Below are 16,990 nucleotides of genomic sequence, written 5' to 3'. Positions count from 1 at the left end.
GACGTCACTCCACATGCCGCACCCCTCCCCTCATTAATAATCATGAGCGGGTAACGTCACTCCACACGTCGCACCCCTCCAGAATAACCATGAGCGGTGACGTCACTCCACATGCCGCACCCCTCCCCTCATTAATAACCATGAGCGGGTGACGTCACTCCACATGCCGCACCCCTCCCCTCATTAATAATCATGAGCGGGTGACGTCACTCCACATGCCGCACCCCTCCACAATACCCATGAGCGGGTGACGTCACTCCACATACTGCACACATCGCCTCATTAATAATCATGAGCAGGTGACGTCACTCCACATACTGCACACATCCCCTCATTAATAACTATGAGCGGGTAACGTCACTCCACATGCCGCTCCCCTCATTAATAATCATGAGCGGGTGACGTCACTCCACACTGCACACATCCCCTCATTAATAATCATGAGCGGGTGACGTCACTCCACATGCCGCACCCCTCCCCTCATTAATAACCATGAGCGGGTGACGTCACTCCACATACTGCACCCCTCCCCTGATTAATAATCATGAACGGATGACGTCACTCCACATGCCGCACCCCTTCACAATAACCATGAGCGGGTGACGTCACTCCACATGCCGCACCCCTCCCCTCATTAATAACCATGAACGGGTGACGTCACTCCACATGCCGCACCCCTCCCCTCATTAATCATGAGCGGGTAACGTCACTCCACATGTCGCACCCCTCCACAATAACCATGAGCGGTGACGTCACTCCACATGCCGCACCCCTCCCCTCATTAATCATGAGCGGGTAACGTCACTCCACATGTCGCACCCCTCCACAATAACCATGAGCGGTGACGTCACTCCACATGCCGCACCCCTCCCCTCATTAATAACCATGAGCGGGTGACGTCACTCCACATGCCGCACCCCTCCCCTCATTAATCATGAGCGGGTGACGTCACTCCACATGCCGCACCCCTCCACAATAACCATGAGCGGGTGACGTCAGCCACATGCCGCACTCCCCTCATTAATGATCATGAGCGGGTGACGTCACTCCACATGCCACACCCCTCCACAAAAACCATGAGCGGGTGACGTCATTCCACATACTGCACACATCCCCTCATTAATAACTATGAGCGGGTAACGTCACTCCACATGCCGCTCCCCTCATTAATAATCATGAGCGGGTGACGTCACTCCACACACTGCACACATCCCCTCATTAATAATCATGAGCGGGTGACGTCACTCCACATGCCGCACCCCTCCCCTCATTAATAACCATGAGCGGGTGACGTCACTCCACATACTGCACCCCTCCCCTGATTAATAATCATGAACGGATGACGTCACTCCACATGCCGCACCCCTTCACAATAACCATGAGCGGGTGACGTCACTCCACATGCCGCACCCCTCCCCTCATTAATAACCATGAGCGGGTGACGTCACTCCACATGCCGCACCCCTCCCCTCATTAATAATCATGAGCGGGTAACGTCACTCCACATGTCGCACCCCTCCACAATAACCATGAGCGGTGACGTCACTCCACATGCCCCACCCCTCCCCTCATTAATAACCATGAGCGGGTGGCGTCACTCCACATGCCGCACCCCTCCCCTCATTAATAATCATGAGCGGGTGACGTCACTCCACATGCCGCACCCCTCCACAATAACCATGAGCGGGTGACGTCAGCCACATGCCGCACTCCTCCCCTCATTAATGATCATGAGCGGGTGACGTCACTCCACATGCCACACCCCTCCACAAAAACCATGAGCGGGTGACGTCACTCCACATGGGGCACCCCCCCTTTCATTAATAATGAGCGGGTGACGTCCCTCCACATGCCGCACCTCTCCAAAAAAACCACGAGCGGGTGACGTCACTCCACATGGGGCACCCCCCCCCCCCCGTCATTAATAATCATGAGCTGAACAATTTTTCTATTGAATGTTTCAGCTTTACTGCAATATACATACACCCGTCCTTGGACGGGCAAAAACGCTAGTTATATAATTCAATGACCACCATTTGTGATTTCCCAATCAACAACATTATTTCCGCTGCTGCTTCTGCTATCGTACGCCCATTTCCTTGCTGTGATATCTTCAATAATGTATGTGCTGGGATACGAAGTTTTATCGGTGTTGTTATTTTACATGGCGTAAGGATCTGTTCACCTTGCACAGTCGCTTGATGGAGATGGAGCTTTCGGCGCCCTTCTGTGACCTCTCACATTGCCCCTGGAATTGCCCTCCCCCCCATTACAGACATCTCCTCTGGCTTATTCTGAAAGTCTGCCCCTCTCGTAATGATTGCTTGCGTTATGCTTTCACCTGTTATGAACACCTTCCCGCCGTCTGGCATGTTATGAATGCCTTCTTTGACGACTGCTTTCCCCTGAATAAAATCCAGCCATGGAAATGTGAGATCTCATACCCACTCTGCCATTGGTGCTTTTTTTGGTTTTTTTTTGCCGGTCTGCTCACGCACCACGGATCTCTCATATGAAATATTGGCCGGGAAAATAATTTGTGTCACAAATAAATTCCACTCAAAAGCAAAAAGGGGCTTACCGGTACCACCAAGAGCGGCAAATGCTAACATTGATTGTTAAGCATATAATATGTAGATAAAAAAATATGGATGATAGTAAGGTCGACATGGCAGCTGTATATGAACAAACACATCTTAAAGAAAGGTACCGTAGTAGGTTGTACGGAAAATATCGTTTTGGGAACAAAAATTGTGGATGATAGATTTCCAGCAATGGTTCCCATCCTGTGGTAAATGGACCACTGGTGCTCACCACTGGCTAATATTGACTGACTTGCCCATTGCTTGCGAGTACTCAGAATGTTGTATAACGTTGTTGGTGCAGAGTCGTCCCACACAACATTTTTGACGGTTCACAGTAATCCACAGGCCCAGAGACGTTGGGAACCAATGGGTGTCATGGAATATAAAAACAATAACACTTAAGTGTGCGCGCGTATATATGCTAAACTTTCCGCAAATGCTGGACACCAGTAGCTGTTGCCATCCCAGGCGGTTACCGAGCAGCTCGAGGCAAGCCACCCCCCCGCCCTTGGCGCTCACGTGCGAGCACAGAAGGGCTCCCTCTCGTGGAAGGGGACCGCGACCGCCACGGAGAGCGAGAGAGACGCAGGGGTGAAGAGGCGGCGGTGACGACGGGGCCCGTGGCAGGGCAAGCGGCCGGGGGCAAGGCGGTGCGCGACCGGGCGGTCATGCCGGAGGCACTGCGAGGGCTCGACGGGCGTGGATCCCCACGGCTGGTGGCCCCGGGCTCGTGCAGGGCTGGGGTGGCACCCGTGGCCCCCGAAGAGGTGGACCCAGCAGGGGGCTCCGTCGCTAGCCGCCCCGTGGAAGCGTGGGGAACCCCAGAGCAAGTGGAGCAGAGCCGCCTGGCGGGAGCGAGCGAAGGAGCGTCAGGAGGAGGAGGAGGAGACGAGCTGGATTGGGTGGAGATGGGGACCGCCAGCGGTGACCAGCAGCACGGCGCACGTGTCCAGGTCAGCGCCCGGGAGTCAAGAGCCGGTTCGCTCGAGGGGTGGAGTGATGCAAAGTTTCAGCCTCGTGTTGCGATGCGCATGAGCGGATCGTGGGAATGTTGGCGGCGAGTTGCGTTGTGTGTCGGGGGTTGTGCACCCGGTAACAAAAGGAAGTTCGGCGTGCTACAGAATTGAAAGAGAAACCCCACTGACCTGTTGGGATATTTTAACCTAAACAATTTTTTTTTTACTTAACACGTATAGCCCTGGCCGAGTTATTCATTTTCAGAGTCGACCTGGCCACACATGATAGCTCATCGAAGTGGCTGATAACATCGTCACCACACGTGTGAAATGTATCGTAATCAGCCGCAGCCAAATAATCTAAGACGCACGTTGTTTCTAAACGTGGAGGCAGGAACCCGGGGGGGGGGGGGGGGGTGGGAAATCCACGTGATCACCACGGGGGAGATAGAGAACACGGGAATTCCCAATATACAACGGCAACAGGCATCGTCAGGGTCCGGGATCGAACCTTTGGAATCCTGCGAACTAGGCGAGGGAGAGATACAGGCATAAATAACGTGTCCATTCGACGCCAAACGCGATGTAAGAGAGCCATGCGAGCTGCATCGGAAGGCCTTCATCCAGCGGTGGATCGCCAAAATGCTTGACAATTATGAACGAAACGAATACAACGAAAACTGTTATAATCTGATAAAGAAGTATTTATTGGGGGCACGATAATATAATCTAGTTTTATGGCAGGAATGATTATGATCGAGTGTTATATAGGCTTTACAAAGTAAATAAAAGTCCAGTCATTATAGAGACATGATCTGGAGGTCACATTAAATAACCTGACGAATTTAAGTATGATGTAGACAATAATGCTCAATGGGAATCACACCATCGGTCATAGTTTTAAAAACTAATTTTCCGTGCCTTGCCTTTCATACCATGATACATAAACAACACTGTTTCAAGCCATTAAATGCAGCCAGTAAAACGTTACTGAATGTATTGATTGGACCTCCAGATGGGAAAAGGTCATCGCTCCTGGTCAATAATTCTATAACACTCCGGAGTGTCTCATGCACGACTTCACGTTGAACTTTTCAGCAGACTGACTCCCACGAGAATGTGTGGCCTTTTAAATCCGGGATGACACCGAGAGAGGGGGGGGGGGGTAGGGGAAACAGCTTCCTGCGCATTTTACACAACAACCAAAAAAAAATACAAACTCGGAAAATATTTGGACGAACACTTCACACGGAGATGACGAGTGTCTTGATTTCGGCCCAATGTGACCTTGCTTTATGGGGATCGATGTGTTTTGTCACCGTGAGAGCACGCGTAGACAATGATGTAATGGCGAGCGCAATGGACTTGCAATGCAGAGGTCGATCTCCTGGCGCGGCTGGTGTTGAAACAAGTGGCAAGTTTCTTAAATCCCCAACACCCACGCGCCCGTCCATGAATGTCCACCCAGCAGTATCTGTGTGTAGAGCACAGTCGGTCGTCAGGTCGCGAGTGGTGGGGTAAAGTGTGGGTGCTTCCATATCTACGGTGAAAACCTGGCCAAGGTGGAAGATGAGGCCACGATATCCTCTCGATGGGGCTCTCTGGCAGTGGTTTTCAGAGTGCGGTTCCCGGTCCCACCGGTAGTCCGCGATGGTCCACCAGGTGGTGCGTGGGGCTGTGATGCAGACGCAGGTTGATCCGGACTATAGTAACAACGTTTATACCAGTGGTTCTTAACCTTGTTGGAGGTACCGAACCCCACCAGTTTCATATGCGCATTCACCGAACCCCTCTTTAGTGAAAAATAAAATGTGATTTTTTTCAAATTCAAGACGTAGATATGTTTTTTACTGGTACACAAAATGAGCCGTGCATGAACATTACCTTGTTCAAAGAATAAAACCAACACAATGCATAAACTCACAACAAATTACATACCTGGAAATCAATGTGACTTCTGCTGTTGCCTTTGAGAGATCAGTTCAGATATGCGTGGCTTCACCTTGGCAAGTGCCACTCTCATGTCATTTTCACAGCAAAGTCTGTTCCTTTTCTTCGTTTTTATGTCCAGCATCCTCGAAAAGGATTGCTCACAAAGATATGTTGTAACAAATGGTATAAAAAAATCCAGGGCTTTCTTAGCAATAACTGGATACTTGTTCATTTGTCGACACCAAAACGTTGAGAGCGTTGTTGTTCTGAAGAGTTGCTGTTGAACCTGGCTCTGCTGAATTTCAATGATTTCGTCGAGGAATTCATCATTGACATCTGCTGTTTCAACAGCAAACGTGAACGGCTGTCTCACCCATGCTGGATATGACTCTCTTGTAGGGAAATATCCGTCGAGAGACTTTGCAAGCTCATCTAAGTGCGTGGCAATTGTTTGCTTCAGTTCCGTGGATACAGAAATATCTCCGATTCCAGACACATCTTCGATCTTACTTGCACAGTCGTCCAGAAGCGGGAAGTTTGCGAAGTTATTGTTCTCTGTTCGTCGTTTCCATAACGGTAGCTTTTTTTGAAAAGCCTTCAGGTGTTCTTCCGCTTCCATGATATTGACTCCACCACCCTGCATCTGCTGATTGAGATGATTGAGAGCTGCGAATATATCAGCCATGTACGCTAAAATGAGAATGAACTCAGGATTTTTGAAGCAATCTGCATGGCAGTGTTGGTGCTCTTGCAAAAACAGGGCTAATTCCACACGCATGGCAAAAACACGATTCAGCACCTGTCCCCGGGATAACCACCGAATATTAGAATGGAGCAGAAGTACCTCAAATTCAGAGCCCATTTCTTTACACAGCTCACTGAAGATGCGGTGCCTCAGAGCACTTTTTCGCACATAGTTCACACATTCCACAGTTTTTAATACTTCTTCCATTTTTGGAGGTAAGGTTTTTGTTGCCAACGCATGCCTGTGCAGAATACAATGCGTCACAATGATGTGTGGTGCATCGGCCTTTACTAGCGCACCAAAACCAGACTTTCTTCCCAGCATGACTGGAGCTCCGTCCGTACAAACTGCAGAAACCATATCCCATGAAAGATTGTTGTCTCTGAAGAAGTCATCCACAAGCTTCTTCACATCGGCTGCCTTCGTTGTTGTTGTAAGAGGCTTACAAAATAAAAACTCTTCTTTTATCATGTCGTCTTTCACATAGCGTACAAAAACAGCAAGCTGGCTTAGATCAGAAACGTCTGTGGTTTCGTCGAGTTGAAGGCTGAATTTTGCCGGGCTTGAAATCAGATCCGCGACTACTTGAGCCAAGATGTCTTTACTCATGTCTTCTATTCTGTCACTGACGGTGTCATTTGAAAGGGGAATTTGGGATAATTTACCTTCGGCCGCTGTTCCGAGTATCAGATTCACCATCTTTAATGCAGCTGGTTTCACAAGTGTTTCACCAATGGTGTGTGGCTTGCCCTGCTTTGCGATCAGGTAAGCAACTTCGTACGATGCTGTCAGGATCGGTTTGTTAACAGGTACAAATCCAAGAGCAGGCAGAGTGGCCCTTTCATCGAATCTGGCTCTCTTCACCCTGAATTCAGCAAGTGTTGTGTTCTTGTATTCCCCGTCTCCATGCAGCTTCAAGAAGTGTTCCTTTAGTTTTGCCGGTGCAAGACTAGAGTTGCTCAACTTGGCGTTGCAAATCATGCAGATAGGACGCTCACTCCCATCACGTTCCGTGATACATGAGAATCCATGTTGTACATATTCGTCCGACCACTTTCTTCTTTTGCCCGACATAGTTAGTATGGATAAAATATTAAAGAAATCACACGACGTACGACAACAACAGTCACAGGTTGACTACTGAGTACGCACTAAATTCCCCACAGCGCTGATTGGCCAAGCAGTGTAGCATGATCATCTGCAGCCAGTGATGGCCAAGCGGGCCGTGTGTGTCATCACAAATTTACACAATAATTCAAGTGTGTCCGGACCTCCGTGGCGGGGGCTCTGCCGAACCCCTGAGATCGACTCACCGAACCCCTGGGGTTCGATCGAACCCAGGTTAAGAACCACTGGTTTATACCTTTTGTTTCGGACGTTAATTCATATTTCACTTATGACATTTAATTTCAAAACTAATTTAGGTAAACTACCCTGATTAAACGACTCTAACCCTAACATCTAAATGCCTCCCCCTAAAAAAAATGTTTTTTTTTTAATGTTCCGCTCATATGAATAATTTTGTATGACTGGTGTTTAGAGAGATCAGTGAATGCGTATTGTCTCCAGCGGTGGGGTGGGCTGGGTGGTCCACGGGCCAAACAAGTTTGAGAGAAACACTGCCCTAGAGGTTTTTGTCGTCGAGGCCCAGTCGTCGGCAACGACGAGAGCAAGCAATCACAAGGGCTGCACTTTCACCGTAGTTTGTTCACACAAACATAAGCTTCGCCTCTTACAGGATGTCTGGCCGGCGTGGAAGAGTAGGCCGAATACCCACGACGGCCTCTCCAAGAGCTCCCTATGGAGGAGGCCATTCTGCCAGCAAGCAATGGCAGAGCCGCTGCACTTTTTAAAACACCTTCTGATGAACCTTTTTACTTGCAATGAATGAATCTGGAGGAAGCCGTGAATACAAAATGCATTGCAATCTTAAATCTTTTCAGGCTTGTTTCATCGCCGTGTAACTCATCGCTTTTGCGATTCAGCGAAAACGTCGAGCTAAAGTGCACACACAGAAGCCATGCAGTTGTTTACTACCGTTTATTGTTAAATGGTAGTCGTTTATGTTCTGCTTGTTTCTGAGCTGTTAAATGTGTTTGCCAGCACTGCATTGCAATTTCGGCATAATTGGATTATAGCAAATGATCTTTTAAGTCTATAGGTGTTGAGGAATGTCATCTTCATAACATTGTGATTTGTAACTATGTACTGTATTAATTCTAAGCATGAAACTCTCCTTGCCTTTATAATACTCTCCAGAATATATGCGAGTTAGGGATGTCATATTGGCTGTTGACACAATACTCGAAGGGAAGATAGCCTAGTGGTTGCAAATAACGATGGAGTGGTGGCCAAGGGGAGGGAATACACCTCAGAGGACATTTACTGTGGAGATGGAAAGATGAATTGGCTCATGTGGAGGATTTTTGACGGCGTATTTCATCGCAAGCCCATGAGAGATAGCAGCAGTTTGGGTGGGCCTTTATCCAGCAGTGGATAGATGACAGCTGATGATTAATTCTAAAACACTGTTCTATATATTTGGATTTAAGTTAATAATATGACACAATTAACATTTTGCATTAGCTTGTCCAACATCCTATGGGTTATATTGAGCAATGATTTCCAGCAGAATTTGTATAAGATTAACTCTGGATTGGTTTCGACTTCAAGTCTCATGAGGGGCATCAGACCGGTTCAACAAATACTGCTGGCTCCACCTTGTGTTTATAGGCCAGAGCCCGCCACAAAAATCATGGGGCCCATTAATCGCAACACCCGCAGCATCGTATAAAACTCACTGTGCGCCATTGTGCTGTATTGTAGACGATAATAAATTAATTACATAAATAAATATAGAGGTCTGCCTTCATTTAAATTTACATTTTAATTCGTCAACCTTTGGCCTACAAATGTGTTTTTTTCCCATTAATATTTGGATTGTTTGAATTTTCAGGTCGAAATGTTAACCTGACTTAATGCACTTTGAGAGATGCCCTACATCCTTCCTCCCAGTCAGCTGGTTTATTTCTTGAAAAAAAATGCAACAATACTTCGTGTATCATTTCACCAGAGAAAAATAACAGTAAACCCACTAGGCTAGGAAAACAAAAACACCCAACAACGGTACATTTCATATTCACTGACCCCAGGGTATGTTTTGTGGGTTATATGGACACACGCTGTCCTACATGTATGAGTTTCAAAAATAGCATTCGAAAGCCATTTATGTTCGGTCCCTTTGAGTATTGACTGCCCGTGCAGTTGACCCATCGTCAAAGTATGACGTTGGTGTTGGGACTTGTCTTCCAATAAGATGCTATCAGTTGATCTCTTCTCAATTATAAAGCCACACATTGATTGCAAGCGTAATAATGAACAATCGCCACCTTGTTCTCGTGGGTAAATCCCACATGCAATAAAATAATAATTAGCACTTATTAGATGCCTGTCGCAATGTGTCCACGACTGAATTGATAATTTTTAAAATATATAAATGTTCTTTTTTTAAAGAATGTCCACGAATTATACACGAGGGAGCAGCGATAGTTACTTGAAAATGGCTTTCTGTGGTGATATTTCACAATAAACGACTGGAAAATACTAAATTTTGATTTAAAGTTTTCGTGACTGCAGGGATTCATATTCTTGGTTCTTTCGGTAAAGTCACGTAGAAGGGAAACAATACAATAATACAAATATAAAACAATAAAATTATCACGACGTTTCGACTGCAACACAAGCGATCATCATCAGGTGTGAAAACCACAGCAAGAAAATTTGAAAAAAGTGGCGTTTTTTTTAATTTGAAAAATTGGCGTTTTTTAAAGTAAAAAAAAACCCGCCACTTTTTTCAAATGTTCTTGCTGTGGTTTTCACACCTGATGATGATTGCTTGTTTTGCAGTCGAACCGTCGTGAGAATTTTATTGTTTTATATTTTTATTATTTTATTGTTTCCCTTCTACCTGACTTTACCGAAAGAACCAAGAATATGGAAAATACTATTTAATGTAATGATAATGCACAGTCCACTGCCAGGTGAAGGCCTTCTCACGCCATATCAGTCATGGCAGATGTATGATCATACGTCACCATACTGGTCAATGTGGGTTATTAATTGGAGGGGAGCAAATCAATTATTGATTCTATTCGATTCATACATTTTGTACCACAAAAAAAACATTGATTCTTAACTTTAATCTTGACCCTGAAAATGTTACTCTATATAGAATTGTTGACGGCAGTTAAATTGATACAGCCATAATATATGCTAATTTTCTAATCAAGCTGGAAAAGCATATACTGTAAGGCATATACCATACGGTTCCCCTGACATAGATTGGAAGTACGTACGTATACAATTGTAAATGTGAATCATGGAAAAAACGAGCCTTTTCCCACGTGCATATAATGCATTTTTATAAGTGTGTGCAAAATAATTGCATTTGAAATTCAAATCCAAGAGCAGAAATAATGGCAGCAGGGAACAGAAATTAAATGCACCTCTAAGGTGTAATATTTATGATGTTATTATTAATCAAATTGTGAACTCACCAGACCATAATAGGGGGGAGGGCTCTAATAGTTCAGCCCTTGCACTGGTGCTTGGTGTTGTTACACCGTCGATTAACAAAGCAGCACTTTCACAGCCAGGTTCACTGTGTTTTAGTTGTCAGTGTTCAGTGGTTGGCTTCCTGTGACCTTGGGGAATCATCCCAGTGAGAGGAGGTAACCTGCGTGACCAGGTCATTTCTTTACGGACGATTGCACTAAGTGGCGTTCACCCTGCGCTGTCGCAAAGTTAGTGCAGAAGTGCAGTCATTCACTCGTTGACTCGCTTATTTTATTTATCCAAAAATGGCCATTCAGCAATATCACAATCATGATTTGGCAACCATCACTCGTGTTCCTGGAAATTATTTTCAGTGTAATACAATCCATAATAGAGGGTTTTTTTGGGTTAGATCACATAAATATAAATGTGTCGTTAAACCCGCCACCACCCAACACAGCCAATAAGTAAGGTTTGTCACGTAAACAAAACATGCCAATTCGTAACTAGTTCAGCACACCGGTGTGTTGGAGAGTAACACCAGTGTGCTGAACTAATAACACATACTGAACTAGTAATGAATTGGCTTATTTTGTTGATTACGTGACAAACAATATTGTCCAGTAGGATATGTTTAAACTTACAAACTGTGAATTGGTTTTGACCTTTAGGGATTCATCAGCAGTCAGACCTGCTCAACAAATACTGCTGGATGTTATTGGCAAGAGCATTCCATCTCAATAATCGAGGCACTGTTCAAACTTCAAATTAAAAAGTAATGTAGTCTATGCAACGTATTATGCATTGTTTGTGAACAATAAATATAACTCCATTCAGAAATAAGTTCACGAATATACAGACTTCCATTCATTTAGAGTCACGCATGTTAAATGCTGCAGGGGTTCTCGATGTTGTTAGCAACATAATCTAAAAAGCTCATTAATGTTTTTTTGTTTTGGGATTTAATGATCTTGTGACATTACATCAATTAAAGAAGGACAGTTTTCAATTGGTGGTTTTGGTATACAGACGATTGGACCTTTTAAAGACATTTCTTATTGGAGTTTAATATAGATAGTAGTGTTGTATCGTGTTTTCAGAATTGTGTTTTTGTTATACCCCTAAGAAATGCTTTTTTTAGCCTCGACTTAACGTGCAAATGGAAAATCTTTACTCTCATTACACCGAGATAAATGCTACTTTGTATAGTGCACAGAGTTATTTTGTGCTAAATTCAGAAAATTTACCCTAGGCTCATGAAAGCACATTCCTGCTGGGGTGTGAAATTCAATTTGGAGTGCATCTGCTTGATTGGTTGGTTTTCTTCCATCCAATATTTATTTCTGATAATTTAATTGCTGCATTAAAGTGGATCAGTTGCCTATTGGTGCAGCCGGTAGCACAGTTGGCTACGTACGTTGCGAAAGAAGTTCAACATACACACGGACATAGTAGAGCTCTTGCTAGGAATCGCAGACATTCGAATTTGATTATTTTATAATAATGCAACTGGGTGGCTCAAGGGTCAGAGGACTGAGCTGACACTACTGAGAATCTGGGGCTTTGAATTCTGGTTTCAGCTGCCTTTGAATATACCAAGTGCTCAAGGTTAGTGACTTTTTAGTCTCAATCCCATTCCCAATGAATGTACACAAAAAAACAACTGGAATATATCTCGTTTTTAAAAATATATATATATATATTTCAGTAGGAGTCCAGTACAGAGCACGAACCGCGACAAATATGGGGAGGAACGGGGGGTGGTGGAGTTACAGAAACTGCACGGACATAAGTGCTGAAAGTTGTGGTCCTGAGTTGAGAGAAGGGGGCAGAGATTAGGCTTGCTGTCCCACCGAGTGGGGACCGCGAGCGGTGTATACAAACGTATTGGCGGGACACCGGTGCACGATATTAAAATTATGCACAATTTTTCGCGGTAATTATTTATTTTCCCGTGATTCGCAAACCCGGTCAGAAAATCTTGCGGGGTGGTGCGGTCTAAATCAGTTCTCGTGACGTCGAAGCAGTCGGAAGACGAACGCTGCGAGCGACTGAACACGAAGCTTCACAGTCTGTTGCCGTATAGCCTGGTGACGATTGGCTGCTCAGTGTTCCAAAGGCAGATTTGACTCCCCGTGCCCTAGACTTGGTCCGACGGTTCCTCGATTCGTTGTCAGACTCATTTCTTGGCGGACGGTGGCATCAAAAGATTATGACTCGTGGTGTCGCACGTTCGAATTGTAAAGCAGCTGCTGGATCTAAGGCAACTTCTGACGGAGAGTCTGCAGCTCACTCAAGGCGCAGTAGCGACATCGTTAGACTGTTTTATTAGGACCGGTGTGTTATGCTGCACCGGTGTACCGCCACTGCGTCCATATGTACTATCACGAGGGGAGAGGAAGGTGAGGGAAGAAACACTTAAGTAAGGGAGTAGAGGGAGCGGGGGTGGTAGGGAAGAAGGTGGAGGGGGGGGGGTATACACTTAGTTTTTAACTTAATTTGGCAAAGGTATAGCTCTGGGAATTCAACATGTGTTTTTTTTGACATGTTAAAAAAACACTTGCAGGGCACATGAAGGCATCTATGGAAGTGGCTTCAGAAGTTACGATGTGAGCTCACCTACTGGGGCCGTTTTCTGACACAGGGTGGTGCCCTGCTAGCTGTGAAACGTCCAAATGAAAACGTTTCCATCTCATAGCGTGGCACAGATAACATAATCCGAATACAATTTAAGGGGAAATTAATATTATGGAGTGTTGAAAATCTTTGTGCTGTGTGTGTGTGTTCAGGTGTGCAGCTAGAGGGTCAGAGTTACATCCACGACTATGTGGAGATATCCTTCATGTCTCCTTTTGTTTTTGTGATGTCTTCAAGTTATCGTTAAGGCTACCATAACATGCAGTGCAAAGAATACTTCATTTGAGTTCACATGACCGTAGTAAAGTAAATGTGACACTTTATTATCAATCCAGCACTGGATGAATGTCTCACCATGTAAGTCATGTGGCTTTGTTTGACCGTACCTCACCATGTTGGTCAGCATCGGATTGGTGAAGTGGGGGTAGGGGGGGGTGTTCAGAGCCCATTCAAGTATCACTCGCCACCAATTTTATCTTTGGTTGGGAATCTTAACTCGGACAGCCAGATTCATAGCGTTGTGCACTCACTGTTACGGATTCCACACGCGCCACAAGACTCATCCCTCCAACGATTCAACGAATTGTCAAGATGTCGGGGGGGGGGGGGGGTTCTCGATTCAAAGCAAGAATCGTTTTGTTTTGTTCCTTCGGTCGTGTCGTGCCTGTGGGAATCCACAACAGTGCTGCCGTGGCCTTTCCTATTTCAGCGCATGCGGGGCCCATCACTACTCAGCGAGCACCCGGCAAAAACGGAGGGAGCCCGCAGCCCCCCCCCCCCCCAAAGCACGCATCGCGAGCGAGCGATCCGACGCCAGTTCGCGGGCGGCGCTCGCATCGACACCCCCATTTGTGTAATGTCAAACGCACAAATTGAATGGGCAGCCGTTTGAGCCAACGCGACATTTTTCAACCCAGTGCAGGGCCGTCGGCGTCAGGCTACACGATCTAGCTACTGTTAACCCTATCCTACCTCCACCCCCCCCCCCCCCCGACATTCGTAAAATTATCATGAATACCGTTGGCACGCTGGAATGTAACCGTTCGCACGTCGAGAGGCGGGGGCAGTGACGGCTTTACTCACATTGCACACGAGCCAACATTTGCGCTCGAGCAGTCTCGCTCACCGGGAGCTTTTTTTTTTTCAAATCACGTTACAGACAACGGCGGTGGTTTGGAAATCAAACGCGCTCGCACATGAAAGGATTAGCAGAATCCACACACCGCTCCTGGCGCAACTAGATGGCTTTCGTCGTGGATTTCCTTGGAGCTCCACGCTCCTTGGCTTGGGTCGCCTCGTACGGCGACCCTGCTAACGATTTTTCCAACGCTATGGACACTGTGTGCCCGCTAGCCGCTTGCCGTGCCGTTGTAATCCTCTTAGCCGGCTGTGGATGGTGGATGTGGATCATTTCCATCTGATTTTGTCTCCCACCGCAAAAAGGCTGCTATTACCGCGGAGGCGAGCAGCATCTCAATCAGGAGAGAGAGAGAGGGGGAGAGGGAGAGGTTTTATTTACACCGCGGTCTCGGCCTGGCTTTACGACACAAGCTACTTTTTGGAGAGCGTTCAAATCTTGCAATGTTTCTCTTGAATCCTGCGTTCGATTACTAAACGGACACGCTGGTTCGCTCATAATCGTCATCATCATCATCCTCTGCCATGGCCAATCCACTGCTGGATAAACGCCTCCCCAAGCCACTGCCACCAATCACAAACTCGCAATACAAGAATCCACGCAGCACCTGCACGCGAATTGTATTCCTATTTTGACTCGGTTGACTTCCTGTCAGAAGCCTTCCATTCCTTGCCTGCCACTGCATCATCATCATTATTAGTATTGCCCATTGGCCATAATCTGCGAGTTCATTGACGTGATACAATTTCGATGAATGTACATGGTGCAGCTCTTTTGTCACTACCACTGCTGGATGACGGCCTTCCCACACCGTACAGGTCGATGGAGTTGTTTGACCTCCCTTCACCACACTGGCCAACGTGGGTTTGTGGAGGCAAGCAGCATATATGGGAGAGGACATCAGCATGACGTAGTTCGCCACGCTGCCGACTGCTGCCCCACATCACCCAGCACCGTTGAGAGATAAATGCCTGTACGGTGGTTAAAAGTTACCACGCACAATTTAGACTCACTCTAGAATCTGTCTTTATGCAAGTGCTTCTCACAGAAGCAAGGAGACATGGTTCCCCTGGGCAAAGTTATCCTCCATTTTGCTGGCGGCACGTGCTTACATCCATACACACGTGCCTGTGTATTGAGCGTGCTGGTTATGTTATTTTCTATATTAATGCTTTAAAAAACTATTGCATTTCCCCAAACTATACAGATCTGGGCATTGGTATAGGCGAGCTGCGTAGCCCCACAGCAGCTTCTAACACTTTGAATTAAATGTCTATAATAAAAAATGCCCATGCATAATTCATACTTGCTACAGCGTCGAAATGCAACTGCATCTATCAGAAACACTAAGACATGGGCTTCCTGGGGGAAGGACACCTCCATTCTATTTGACGCGAGCGCTGATATTCACAGACAACATTTTTAGCATTGATTGCGCTGGTGATTCATTTTCTGTAGATATAAAGATGCTTTTAGGAAGAAAAAAAAACATTGACTTGCCAATCCTGTCTAAAACCCACAGATATACTCATTATTATCGGTGAAAAGTGTAGTAAATCCTCGAGTGATTGGTTTATGAATGTTGTAGTTTTGTTAAAAGCGTTACAAATAAATGTCCTTGAACGGATTGACAGATGGACAGGCGGACAGACGGACGGGTTTATTACTTCACCAGCATAGCAATAACTAGCCTGTCGGCTCCCTTAAAATTACTAATTTTTTGTCGTGTTTCTTATTATATCCAAGGCATGAAGCAATTTTTAAATAAAAAGGGTTGCAATTTTGGTATACAGATGATGAGATTATTTTTCTATATTTTAGATGCTGTGTTGTTTATATTAATTTCATTTTATTATCATGCTCAAGTATTTTATGTGAGGTTGGTTTAAAATTCTAATATAGATTGTTGACATTTATTGTTACACGTATCATTTGCAATCAACTATAAATCCACAGTAGCCTTGCATGGCCATTAACCTTTATTTTACATTCTACTCCCAGCGATCTATCTTATTTCCCTTCGTGCACGTGATGAGACTTGTTAAGGGAGCACGTAAAGTTACCATCAGCATCGTGGTTATCTGGCATGGTCAAGCCACTATTGGATGGATGAAGGCCTCCCCAAGCTTTACGTAAAAAAGACACTCAATCATATCTTCAGATGAATTTTGGGAAAGTTTTTTTCTACAGCGGCAAATGCTCAGCACAGAATAGAATCTGCTCCAGAGTGTTCCTGCAGACTTTTGTTCATTTTTTTTAATCGATGAATACATCTCGAAGAGCAATGTGCCCCATGCTCCAGGAAATGGCTGCAGAACGCATTCTTCGTGGGATTGGCTGCACTTGCCCATACACTCCTGCTGTGAGATTGTCCACATGACGGACAAACTGACATTTTTCAAATCTCGGATCTGGATTTTTTTCCAAATTAACTGAAAATCCA

At 45.7% G+C, this 16,990-nt stretch overlaps 1 protein-coding gene across 3 annotated transcripts in view; it reads left to right on the top strand.

Moving 5' to 3' along the window:
• TMEM117 (transmembrane protein 117) overlaps positions 1–16,990 on the top strand; it is a 75,355-nt gene that overhangs the window by 6,026 nt on the left and 52,339 nt on the right. For 2 of the 3 annotated variants that reach the window (XM_032960041.2, XM_032960039.2), the window contains exon 2: positions 3,117–3,538. In XM_032960041.2, the coding sequence (XP_032815932.2) occupies positions 3,254–3,538 (285 nt within the window). In that variant the 5' untranslated portion in view covers positions 3,117–3,253. Of the gene's footprint in view, positions 1–3,053; positions 3,539–16,990 lie in introns of all 3 variants that reach the window. The other variant, XM_032960040.2, reaches the window with a different exon arrangement.

Source organism: Petromyzon marinus, chromosome 24, assembly GCF_048934315.1.
Source record: "Petromyzon marinus isolate PM22_M1 ecotype Great Lakes invasive population chromosome 24, UKy_Petmar_22M1.pri1.0, whole genome shotgun sequence".
NCBI classification, from domain to species: domain Eukaryota; kingdom Metazoa; phylum Chordata; class Hyperoartia; order Petromyzontiformes; family Petromyzontidae; genus Petromyzon; species Petromyzon marinus.
Note: the sequence above shows the minus strand (reverse complement) of the source record. Positions and strands in the feature narration are given on the sequence as shown.